This window comes from Saccoglossus kowalevskii, chromosome 4 (genome assembly GCF_978046115.1).
Source record: "Saccoglossus kowalevskii chromosome 4, keSacKowa6.1, whole genome shotgun sequence".
Lineage (NCBI taxonomy): Eukaryota > Metazoa > Hemichordata > Enteropneusta > Harrimaniidae > Saccoglossus > Saccoglossus kowalevskii.
In genome coordinates, this window is record NC_140644.1 from 25,870,127 (window position 1) to 25,883,928 (window position 13,802).

The 13,802-nt window shown below is 35.7% G+C and overlaps 1 protein-coding gene across 1 annotated transcript in view; it reads left to right on the forward strand.

Annotated features, from left to right (window-relative positions):
* The window catches only part of LOC102806959 (inositol polyphosphate-4-phosphatase type I A-like), a 50,326-nt gene that overhangs the window by 7,520 nt on the left and 29,004 nt on the right, over positions 1-13,802 (forward strand). Inside the window, exons 3-7 of the mRNA XM_085498010.1 lie at positions 274-528; positions 1,246-1,367; positions 2,699-2,815; positions 3,046-3,183; positions 13,075-13,319. Of these exons, the coding sequence (XP_085354136.1) occupies positions 274-528; positions 1,246-1,367; positions 2,699-2,815; positions 3,046-3,183; positions 13,075-13,319 (877 nt within the window). The remainder of the gene's footprint in view (positions 1-273; positions 529-1,245; positions 1,368-2,698; positions 2,816-3,045; positions 3,184-13,074; positions 13,320-13,802) is intronic.

Here is a 13,802-nt window from a genome sequence, read left to right on the forward strand (position 1 = left end):
ACTTGTGCTTAGACTGTACTGTACATACAGGTACATGTACATGTACATGTACTGGTATATCAGTAATATATTATAGGATATTACTATTCAAAGACATTCTTGGCAAGGCTTGTCTGAAGGTTTGTGAGACACCACTTATTTTTGTTTCCATGGAATCAAGCACATTACATTAGCATTTAGTAATCTACCCAACAAAAAGTTTGCAGAACGGTCCTCCCACTCCTGTTGACATCAAGCTGCATTGAAAACATTTTGTGAAAACTTGTTTTATAGCTTTCCCACATGACGACAAAGTCCAGTACTTGGCCGCACATACAGCCGAACAACGTGATGAATGGGTGGTAGCGCTACAACAAGCAAGTTATGAAGGACTGCGATGCCAATTGAACTATCTTCGCACCAAGCTTCTCGCACGAACTGGGAAGGATCCACTCAGTACTGACCAATCAGATACAGTGGGTGGTGACCCCGCTGCTGGCAGTGAGGTACAATACAACCCAGAGGAACCAGTACTAGAGCTCTCCATAGGTAAGTATTATGGCTTGCCAGAAATAAACATCCCAATCTATGATTGATTAAAGTAGTTAAATACAAATTAGACTTGATTCACTTTAGTTACTTTATTCATTACTTGTCTTTGTCTACAGTTTTTTTCAAAGCTTGAAAATTGTTCACCAAACTCAGTATGTAATTTCCTGTTCTGTCTGCATGGTTTAAGTTTAAATCAAAAATACCTACTGGGTGATTGATATGTTCTACATTGTAATGTTCTTTCATGTTGTATTGTATTGTATTGCAGTGCAGTGCAGTGCAGTGCAGTGCAGTGCAGTGCAGTGCAGTGCAGTGCAGTGCAGTGCAGTGCATTGTTTGTTGTGTTGCGCTGTACTTTGTGTCAAGTGTAACAGCCATACTTATGGTCAGCATCTTGTAAGTGTGGCTGTTTACACTTGAAACAGCACGCTGTTAGGTGCAATAATAACTTGTGCCACGAATATACCACTTTGCTTCATTGCTGTCAGTGGAATGGTATTGCATAAACACAATTAAAGCCTCTATTTAGTACAATGTCATGCAAATCATGTGACGATGAATGTATTTCAAGCATCATCATTTGGTTAGCTATTTCAATAGAGTAGGGGGTATAGGTATGGAGGGGCTCTACCTAGAGACTAAAGATAAACACATCTAGGACAATGGGTCACATGATCAAGAGTTATCTTACGTTGTATTATGCCTTTTTCGTAGCGTGTCAGGGTTTGCCGTTGAGTGTCGATGGGAAACCACCAACAACATTTGTGGCTATAAGTACGCTATCACCCCCTCACCAGACATCATGGATACGATGCGCACAGACCGAAACCATACAGGTAAGAGTACCGGTAGTATTTCAAATACTGGTGCCAACCATACATATAATACGGAATATGGTTGTCATGGAAATGTTCAATTCTTCGTATATTTCATACAATTCATCAATGAGAAAATGGATCAAGACATTGTTTATCTTTTTGGCAATAAATTTATTTGTTGTAAATTTGCAATGTTTTAATTTCCATTATTACATTACCAGTATATACACGAGTACCTAATACTTAAAATTTGAAAAAAAAGTATTGATGTCGTATACTACCCACAATTCCTTGCTGGAAAATCAAAATGGTGGACAACATATACTGATTAAAAAGTTTAATATTTTTAGAATGAAAAGTCAGAAGAAAAACTGAATGGCATATCGCTGCCTTTGTGGAGCTTTTTCATGTGGGAGTATTATGCTGTTAGCATAGATTACCACTTAAGTGCCACAGCACTCTTTATAATTTTATGTACTGTATTTTACACAAGTTGTACATGTTGCATGGAACTCACACATAATTGTGACAACTGATTTAGACTCTTCAATTTACACTCTGGAAATTTATTTCTCTGAACGTCAGGGATTAAGTGAAAGATGTATAATGAAAAACCTACACACATTTGCTCCCCCCCCCCAAAAAAAAAAAAAAGTGTGTCCAATTTGACCAAAAGTGGCACTGAAGTGATCTCAACGAGTCCAGATAAGAAACAAATTTTATAACCCATACACAGGCCTTTCAATGTGTTTACACTAATCTAAGATTGTTGCCACTGAGTTGTCAAGAACTGATAAGATAAGGGCATGCAACTGGTGTGATATGTAATAAAAATCCCATTTAAAGTCATATAATGGTGGAAACTGCATTGCTGAGTTTGTACGATCGAAGACATTCAACAACAAAGATAATTGAAATTGACTTTGACTGTTTTTCCACAGACCCTAATAATTTTTACATAATGAGTATTGTAATAAAATGTGCATATTTTTTTTGACCATTTTGATTTCTTTATTGTAATAATTTTGTGGAAATCAACTACTGTAATTCTGCACTTTAATTTTCCACAAAAAGACGTAATATTCACTAGTCTTGCACATGATGAACTAAAGTTATCCTTTGCATAATATTTTTCAAGGGGGTTGCTCGGCTAAGCACTCATGCCCCTAAAAACATGATTTCTGGAGCTGAGTACCCAGGGCACTAAGTTGGATGAGTATGGGATGTTGTATACCCTTATATTATGAATCCTTGGTCACGTCCCTTTCTCCTAGACTAGTGTAAACAAAATATACCATCATTATGTTTGGTGTTTTTCAGTAAATACATTCTTGTTTTTTAATTTTTAGAATAGTTGTGATCCATGTTACCTGACGTCTGTGGCATTTGACAACCCCAGAGATATCACAATGATTACAAGAGTCAAGGCGACCGTGTATGATGTCAGAGACAGGGCACAAGGGATGGTATGTCAAATATCACACTGTTCACCACTTTAATTTTTATAAATCAGGAGTAAATAATTAAACCAACATCAGTTTAACTCTGCTTTCCTGGTGCCATGAAGCTTTTTTCGGCTTGATATAAACAAAAGTATCTCTGATGTTTGCCACTAGATGGTTCTATTAAGAAACAATTGTTCATAATGAACAGAATACAGTTCTATAATTTAGTTTCGTCATTTAATCTCCTTTAGATGAATACTATTGGACAATCCGTTTCAACTATTAAAGACATCACCACGTCAGCAGATAATAAGTTGACTCTACCAATCCTGAGTCTGCAAGGTTTGACTGAAACAGAAGTCGGCAAGTTAACCATACTGCTGTGGGAGGTAAAGTACAATATGAATCAGAATCTACACTCAACTTACAGTATGAATCAGAATCCACACTCAACTTACAGTATGAATCAGAATCTATACTCAACTTACAGTATGAATCAGAATTCACACTCAATTCACAGTATGAATCAGAATCCACACTCAACTTACAGTATGAATCAGAATCCACACTCAACTCACAGTATGAATCAGAATCCACACTCAACTTACAGTATAAATCAGAATCTACACTCAACTTACAATCATAATCAGAATCAACATTTAATTAACATTCTGAATCAGAATCTACATTCATCTTACAATCTGAATCAGAATCCACATTCAACTAGTGACTTGTCATGTTTCCAAACATTTAATACGTAGCATGGTAGTGCCGAATCAACTAATTTTTAATCATTTCTTACCTGAGAATAGCATGCTTGTGTAAATTAACTTATCTATGTATGCCTGTATGCTAAGTATGCTATCTCTATATAGCTGATGTAGCAAGCAAGTGATTAGTCACTGTCTGCCTGTTACTGTACATGTATATATATTCTGAAAGCTTGGATATAGCTTTGCTTAACGGATTTTGTAATACAGAATAGCATTGAAACTACAACGAAATCTACTGTGTATCAACATGATGTGTACTTTTATGTACAGTGAACAAGATAACAAAAAGTCAATTTATCGGGGGGGGGGGGGGGGTAGGTGCATTTGTGTGTCCAGCAAAACTGTTGAAAGTAACCACAGGTTTTCTCTTTAAAGCGGGAGAGTCATCACCTGCGCACACGTGGGAATTGAGTCCCAAGCGACGATAACAACACACGCTAAAAATGCAAAGGCTCATGGGTAGACGCTTGTTTGTAAATTGTTTTGCATTATCCCTATATACATGTATGTATGTGTGTGTGACATGCTTCTCAGTTTCATTGATCTTTTTTTAAAATATATCTGAAAAACAAATTAACCCTTATTCTGCCAGCCTCATATACTTTTACATTGACAGATAAGGTTTAAAGGCAAGTTGTTGCTTCAGCTTCGGCCAATGGACTTTGAAGCGTTCCTTCCAGATCAGACAGTGCCATCTAGTATCGCTGTCCTCCTACAATTTATGTCCAGATCAGACAGCGTCCTCTAGTGCCACTCTCCAACAATTTATGTCCAGATCATACAGCGCCCTCTAGCGCCGCTCTCCTCCTACAATTTATGTCTAGATCAGACAGCGTCCTCTTGTGCCACTCTCCTACAATTTACCTTATGTCCAGATCATACAGCGCCCTCTAGCGCCACTCTCCTCCTACAATTTATGTCCAGGTCAGACAGCGCCCTCTAGCGCCACTCTCCTCCTACAATTTATTTCCAGATCAGACAGCGCCCTCTAGTGCTACTTTTCTCCTACAATTTATTTGGCTGGTTCCCGCCTCAAATGTCATGGCGTACCAAGCCACAAGAGGCTGGTAACCAGTAACGAATCTGGCATTCCGATTAGTCAATTACTTTCTCATTGCTTGTTCTATTTCCTTTGGTTACCTGACGTCAGCGCTTACGCTCGTGGCTGTTCTGGGGTTTCCTTTTACTTTCGAAAATTTGGCGAATAAAAAACTGTTTCTATTGTTATAAATTTGCACAGAAACAGGGAGGAATGTCAGAAACATCTCAAATATCTAAGTCTAAGCAGGCAGAATGTACGAGTATGGCTTTATTGTAGTATTACAGACACGTTTACGCAGAACGGAACTTTGAATGTTTTCAAATTACGTCACTCAGTCACGTGCCTTCCGGCCGGAAAACCGGCCAAGTGGAACAATATGGCGATTACTAGTTACCTGCGCCTAATTGCCATTTGCAAAGGACGTCGGGAACCAGCGTAGCGTCCTACTTGCCATTTGCAAAGGACGCCGGGAACCAGCGAAACAATATATGTCCAGATCAGATAGTGCCCTCTAGTGCCACTCTCCTTCTACAATTTATGTCTCAGAATTGTTGGTATTTATTTTTAAATTTAGAAACTCAAGAACCATAAAATCCCAAATTCTATTAACAAGTGCAAACAACCCTATGACACAATTTGTCAGTTTTAACTTTATTTTGCAAAATTATTTTAGCAAGATACAGCCAACTGCGCTACCTGGAATAACCTTTGTTAATAAGGCTTTGTCACATAATCCATTAAGCAAACAGTGTTAGAAAATATATCCACTTACTGTCATACTGAGAGCTAGTAGATGTCTCTGTAAATACTCCTTATAAAACCTAATACATAAATACATAAAACATGGTTTATTTTTTGAAACCTATTCACATATTATAGCATCGCCATTAGAGAGTGTTCTTTCAACCCAGAGACTTTGTTAACACTTATCTTACATCAGGGTTAAACACAGGACTTGGGGTCAAGACAAGCCTTCTGACTAGTTAAACTATCCTGGGTCAACACCAGTTTATTCTGTTCACACGCAATTCAGTAGTGGGATAAAATTGTTGTTGGAAACCATATTTTTGCTACATGTCTGGACACCCTGTGTGTATTCTCCCAAATCCAGGCTTTCAGAAAATGTCTACTTTGTTACAGATGCATATTGAGTAACTGACAGAGAAAGATTTAATTGAAGATCTATAATTTCTGTAGATTTGTCTGGCTGTGTGTTATTTACAATGCATGCATTTCTCCATCTAATTCACTGTAGTAAGAAGAGTAGTTCACCACTAACAACAGTCATTTTAATTAGACATGACACTTCTCTGATATTTTGTTTCCATGGAAACTAAAATATGTTGGATTCTCCGATATTACTGTAATGTATCCATTTCTCCGGGGTAGCATGTTTACAAAAATTACAAAAAAAACAACTGAAAAAAATCACACTGTAAAAACTGAATGGATAGTTTGATATGAATGACAGACAAAAACTTCTATCACAATTCTCAATCACATCAGAATAAAATCTTCATTTGGTTTTCACATTATCGCTCTTGTCTGAGGTGTGCTTAGTATCTGTGTTGTTTCTTAATAATCATAACAAATAGTGCTCTATGACATCATAATTTGTTATGTAATCTTTTATACATCATCAGAGAAGTATCATGTGATTAGTTTCCCCGTAGTTATTCTTTATTACAATTTGTAGAGATTCCATTCATAGATTATTGTGTTTGTGTTTTTTTCATCATGTAGTTATATTTACCACCACCAGTTTTTCGCAACATTCCCATTCCCCCAGTATTTCCAAAGGTAAATTGTTTTATTTTTTCCTTTCAGGATGGCTTAAACTAATCAAACCACAATATTCTCTTTGCTGCCTAATATAAATGTATGCAATATACAATCAGGTAAAAGGCATAAAGCTGAGGTTATTATAAATGTTTCATAAATACTACATGTAGTATAAATTTTTATAAATCAAAATGAATGTTAAAATTAAAATTATAATCAACCAATTCGAAAATTAATTAATTAAATTCATGTCGTCCAATCAGCAAGTGCCTCACTTTGAATATAAAGACGGTCATACTATGACATATGAAGGCATGCACCCACTTATGGGCATAAACAGTGTTTGGTTCCTAAGCCAATCACTATTGAATAATTGAATTTAAATGAAAGCTTTTGATTGGCTTTCACAATTTTTATAAATACGTTTATACATTTTTGCTTTGTGCCTTTCACTGTAATAATTCATGCTCATGTCACTAGAGGTCATCTTTATAACCCTGTTAATGTCATGGTGTGAAAAACAAATTATTTTCAATTATACAATTCTTCAGTTTTTAGGAAGTTTGTATGAACCCTCACTGTATCGGCCCCTGTTATTTGAAGGTCATACATCCTGGTATTTAAAGTTCATACATCCTGGTATTTATAGGTCATACATCCTGGTATTTAAAGTTCATACATCCTGGTATTTATAGGTCATATATCCTGGTATTTAAAGTTCAATACATTGTGGTATTTATAGGTCATACATCCTGGTACTTGTATGAAACCCTTTAAAAGTCATACATCCCGGTATTTGTATGACATTTTTTAAATTCATTATTCACAGACCTAAATCTTATTTCAGAAATAACATAAACATAACAATTTAAATGTAGACTAACAAATATTTCTTTTTGAGGATGTATATGACAATACAATGATGTTTGAGGGTTATGAAAATGTCCATGGTGCATGGTGGTTAGGGTAAAGTTTTACTGTTTTCAATAAACTCTTGACTTGTATGAATTCATGTGAAGCGCACTTGTCTTTTATTTAATATTTAAACAGTTCTCATCTTGCATGTCTAAGACATTTCAAATTCATAAATTAAAAAAAAAAAAACGATTTATTTATTAGCAAACCTTACTAATACTAACGTACATGCATGTTAAAATCTGTCCAGTGTGTTAGTCTAACCAGCAGAGTTCAAATAGAGTTCACATAATTGGAGAATTATGTGAACCATCTACACAGATGATAAACTTTTAAACCCAAAATTACTTCATTCAGGGATTTTATTAAACAAGGGAACAGGGGTGCAGCGCCCTCATGCCATGGCCATGCACACCTTACCCTGGGGAGCAGATCTTCTGGCAACCATAAAATTCTGATTGACCAGGGATGACATGTGGCCACAGTCTTCAACTGTGACCTGTCTGATTGTAATTTTGGCCCCAAAGAAGCCATAGAATGCTCCATTTAATATAGAATTATCAAAAACTCCACACCGTGGTAGGGAGAACCCTATCTCCCCCATTTTGTGGTGGTGCTGCAGTGCTCCTTCTTGCATTTTTTTTCTAGAAAAACCCCTGTTCACTGGTGCATTTCAGTGATTGTGAATCCCCCAGAGATAAATTTATTTATTTATCTTATTATGTGTTTGTTACAGTTGTCTGAAATAAAAAACTTTTTTTGTAAACTACCCTATTATCTGACATTGCTGCCATTTTCTACAACAGTTCTCATGATTTTTAATACAATCTGTAATAATGCATGGACCATTTTATTTTCACCTGCCATATTACTGTTTCTTGTCTCTGGACTCAAAAAGCTTGTCTATAAAAAGACCTCCCAATCCTTCAGTCATAACTAAAGACTGAACATTTCTGAGGAGTTAAAGCAGTAAATTCGCGGCTAATGACTGTTGTAATGGTCAGGTCAGTCAGTTATGGCCTCCTCAATTCAACAACAATGAAATTTACAACTTGTTGATAAATGTGTAAAAGAGGGATTTATCACCAACTTTACGAATATCCTAGTAGTATACTTAAGTGAGGGGGGGCGGTCCTACTACTTAACGCGCGGACACGCGAGAAGGCGAACAGGGGTGAATACCTAACGCGTGGGGCAGCGGCAGCAATCCTTGTACTGTAAAATATTCGTTTATGCTTAAAATTTGAACCGGAGTGGCGAATTCGAGCAGCTATGCACACTTTTTATGATCGACGCCTAATATTGGGGGGGTCCGCTGAGTAAATGTAAATTCTAGCCACTCATGTTTCTGCCATGGTTTCTACATGCTTTCCTTTACTTTTATCTGATCATCTTCAAATATGATAAATGTATTATTATTGTGAAACATGGGATATGCAAGAACCACCCTTTTAATGTAGTCGCAACCAACAGTTAACAGATTATATTAACACCCTGAGCTGCAATGATTTTTGTAATTTCAACCACAGTCAATAATTCCCATCACATGGCATATATTCTGTTATGCTGATAGTGTCTACAGATCTAGAACTAAATGAATATTGTTTTATAAATGGCTGCAAAAACTGTATGCAAAATGCAGCAACATGTACTATGCGTAGTAGTAGTATCAGTACAGTTACAAATGTGTGTTATGTGTTTCCTCATGCAGTAAAATATAGGATGCCAGCAAAAACCAGTTAGGTGAGTTTAACATTGGAATTAGGGCAGGACCATTACAATATTTAGGGAGGTTATTATTAAACAGAGTAGGGGATTTTGAATAAAAGTGTTACTTGTGCTTGGAAATAACCAATTCGCAATCAAGAAGTGCACATTGTGTACAACATTATAACCTCCTCCCTAAAGGAAAAACAAAAATACATACAACAAATAAATGTAAAAATTATGCCCCTCCCCCTGGAAACCTTGCATCATATTTTTCTCAGTGCAATTCGTACATAACCAATCTGACAACCTTGATAATATAACCTTTAACGTCACAGGGTTCCTCCCATTTTTTCAAGTGGTATAATTCTTCTGGCTATCAGCAGTATCTACAGCTGTTTGACAATAGCCATGTTTTTCCTGTTCAGCTAGAAATTAGTGTCCCTACACCCCAGGACGAGACCGTCATTTTAGACGCTGCATCCATGGATTAATTTCAGATCGTATTATTTGTCAAGCTTTATTTTGGGAATCATGGGCCTGATTTGTTGTCTTCAGCAAAAGAAACAATATGCAGTTACCATGGAAACTGGCTGTGCTGCATTTGTGGCCTCTGTAAGTTGAAGTGATTTATTTTTTCAAAAAACATTTTAATCAGTATTTCTTGATATGACCACCATTTTATTTGTTAGCCTGCATGTCTAAAAATAACATTCCTCTAAACTATATTTAATAATCTGGCAGAATTTTTGGAACAAAATGGCTTTCTAGTATTGCAAAACATGATTTTTTTAGATTGTTATTGTTTATTGTCTTATAAGTTAATTTACAGACATAGTTAGTAAAAATAAAAAAGATTCTTACAGTGAGATTGTTGGCATATTTTTACTGATTTTTGGTTTTGATATGAACTTTCAGCGAATTTAACTAAAATAACAATTTCCTGTTTTGTTTTTTTAACAATCAAACTACAGATTTTTTATTGGGCAGAATTTAGCAAAACAAATATTGTTTTGTTTTTCTTATAACAATTTTTCAAAATTTATAATTAAAAAATTTATTTATTAGTATATACTAAATAATGAAAATTCTCCAATAAAATGATTAAACAATACACCAAGTAGGCACACTGCCAATTTTAATTTGTTTCAAGACTCTTGACTTGTGAAGGAAGCAATTTTTGTTGCTCCATAGAAACCTTCTGGTATAATATCTAGGGGGGGGCAGCTGTGAACTATTAATCACAAATACACTTTCCTGTCCTTATACAGCTTCGAAATGGTAAATTTTGACCGTAAACATACAACTGTTATTCACATAAGCACATGCATACAATATTATAAAATACTTCACATACTTTGTTGAAATTATAATTGAAGTTAACCATAAAATGTATTCTTTCTTTGCAACTTTGGAGTTAAAACTTCTGGATTTCTATGCAATATACATCAAATAGGCTAAAATTGCCCAATTAAATCAGAACTATTATATTAAATTAATGAAAGCGAAGGGGTCGTTATCTGCGCATGCGTGGGAATTGAGTCCAGTCAACGATAACAACGCATGTTTAAAACACAAAGGCTCATGGGTGGACGCGTGTTTGTAAACAATGGCCATCTGACGCATGCGCATGTGACGACTCCCCTGCTTTTATAATATTAATTTATAAATTTATGCCTCATCTAAAATTTTTAGGGAAATTTGCAAATATCACTAGCCAGATTGCTTTGCTTATAGATGTAGCCATCTTTGGTTGAGCTCTGTAATTTGTATATTTCTAAAGTGTAACTGCAAGGTGCTAAGTACAAAAGTCAAAACTATGATTACCTCTGACCTGATCTAGCATCACATGAATACATAATAACCCATTTGTAAACCAGTTAATTTTCAAATTTTGAGCATACTCTTAGTAATTTTCTGAATCATATTAAATCACAAATGGGAATATTTCTTTATAGAAGAAAGGCTAGAAAATACTGTAAAATTTTCACTAGGTTTAAATTTTAATATTTGCAAATTTAGCATTATAGGCATATTCAGTGGTTTTAAATTCATGGTTTTATCATTTAGATAATGTGTTCTATGCTCAATTTCACATATTCATTGAGTTTTAATTAACCAGTGAATAATTAACCCTTTTACAGTATATTCATTGTGGCCAACAGGTCTCTATTAATGGTGTGAAACCTATAAAGGTTTGGTCATGCCTGACTTGGTGCAATATAGTTTTAATCTGGCTATTTTGAGATCTCACTGGTATTGACAGATAGATTTCCAAACTGGAAATAATGTGTTTGAAAAAAGCCATCATTCTTGTAATTATATCACTTCATTTTCACAGTTCACTAAAATGTAAAAAAAAACTGTATGTGTGTGTTTTCCTATTTAATGGGTGAAAGTTGGGGCACAGCGCGTGTTTGAATTCCATGTAAGCAAACATTGTGTTTTACATATAAGTCCCATATCGAACTGGGCGCAGGGTGGCGACCTTCAACCTTTAATGTCGTGGAGAATTTTTCATTAAAAATTGAAATTTTGTAATTGCTATAAATAGATAAATACCTACAAAATTTTTGAATAAAAAAAAACAGATTCAGCTAAAGCTTGTTTTTGTACTTTCATAAGATTGTCTGTCCATCCATCTATGTGAATGTCTGCTCCCGTGTAAACACGTGTATTAGATACAGTATGTCCTCTAAGTCAATATGACCTCCCAGTAGCCTACATGCGGACTCAACTTGACTTGGGGGGGGGTTATTTTAATTCATGTTTCCTACATATGCACATGGATACATTTGTTTCATGGTCTGATTCAAGATGGATGAATGGCTTCCTTTTTAAGGATAAAAATGCATGTTTCCTACATATGCACATGGATACATTTGTTTCATGGTCTGATTCAAGATGGATGAATGGCTTCCTTTTTAAGGATAAAAATGCATGTTAATCACACAATTTCACCATTACAGAACTGTAAATCCTGTCTAGACAAATTTGGTTCAAAATGGCCGACTGGCAGTCATTTTGTAATAAAGATGCAGTTCTGGATCCATATTTCTGACATGCCAAAACCGATCAAGTTCTAACTTCACACATACATCAGACATCCATCGAACATGTGCATATGCATTTGTGTCATTTTTCAATTCAAGATGGCCGAATGGCTGACATTTTAAGCTTAAAAATGCATCGAAAATCACATATTTTATCTATTCCAGAATCAGATCTTAGTCTTGTTTAAACTTAGTGCATACATTGAACAAAGTGAGACCTTCATGCCCATAATTTTTCGCATTAGATTCAAAATAGTTCGTATTCAGGTATTCATTGATGGATTTGGTTCAAATCTGTTGTATACCGAAAAGATTTCCCTGAGCTATTAAAATGTATATTCTGAGGTATTGCTTGGACAAGACAAACAATATAAAGATATGTTCACATGCACTCAAAAATACTCTTTTAAAAATGATGGGGACTGTTTCATGTCATGACTTGTCTTTCAAAAGTTATAACATAGTCCCTCATATCCTGACACACTAGTGTAGGTTCTATTTGTCAATTAACTCAGTCTACTAAAACTACCTATAGCACCGGACCCTAGGATCAGTAGATCCAAGATCAATTCCTAGAGTTGAACCCTAAAACAGGGTTGACTCCCTACTCTGAGAAGTGTGGCACTGATTCAATGGGTAGGTAAAAGCCACTGGCCAAGATTCATTAACTAAACTGATGCTACATACTTTTGGAGAATGTTGGTTAAAGGTTGCTGCATCTTTTGTTCAGCAAGGCCTGGTTTACACCAGAATAGTACATTAAAATTCCCATGATTCACTTTATGTCAACACTTTCGACTTGCACAAAAAAGCCAGGAGAAACAACAAGATTTATATTCAGGAACCTTTGCCTGGCACAAATATTTTTTTTCTTTTTAAATACCCATTTTCTATATAACTGTATGTTACTCAGTGGTGACATCACATACCATATTGTTAGTTGAAAAAATCGGCTTAACTATTCCTAGTTTGTTCAGCCACTTAGCGCTATGATTTCCATTCCTGTAGACGACAACTTTTGACAAGGTGAAAGGCATGAAGCGGGGTAGCAATGCAAGTCAGGAGTTCCAGCCGCAGGCCACGGTGTTCAAACAACGAGGGAACAGCATCAGCAGAGATCCTCTTTTGAAGTATCTATTTGTGAATGCACTGAGTAAGTCGTATCGACGTCCAGAGATGGAGGGTCGGCCACTAATTGTACAGGAAATCATGGCGGAGACGTTGTTGTCATTTCATCTTCCTCAAGAAATTCTGTAAGTATACATTCACAAGCACATTTTTTTTTAGAATGTCAATTACCATAAACTGTCACTGCCAAGTTCACTGGGCTGAACACTGAGATATTTTGATTGAAATAAAAGAATATGCCATTACGAAGATGTACACTCCGGTCATATTTAAAGACACAACAACTTTAAAACTATTTGATATTTTATTTGCTTAAGTGCCAGCCACAAATTTTGATCTGTTGAGCTCCTCAAATTGTTACCGGGGTAACCCTCTATTCTAATCATTCATGAAAGGATGTTTAGAGGAAAACATTGACCTGTATGCGTTTTTATTTGTTATTAAGTTTAAATTAGGGCTGTGTTAACGCAAGAGATACTGTGCATTAAATTGACATAGTGATGGGAAGATGGTCACTCAACCCTGCCACATTGTTTCAAATGTATTTTTTGTTGGTGGCAAAATGCACTATCCTTGGGGGCGTAGTGACATCACAAATGTTCTAGAGA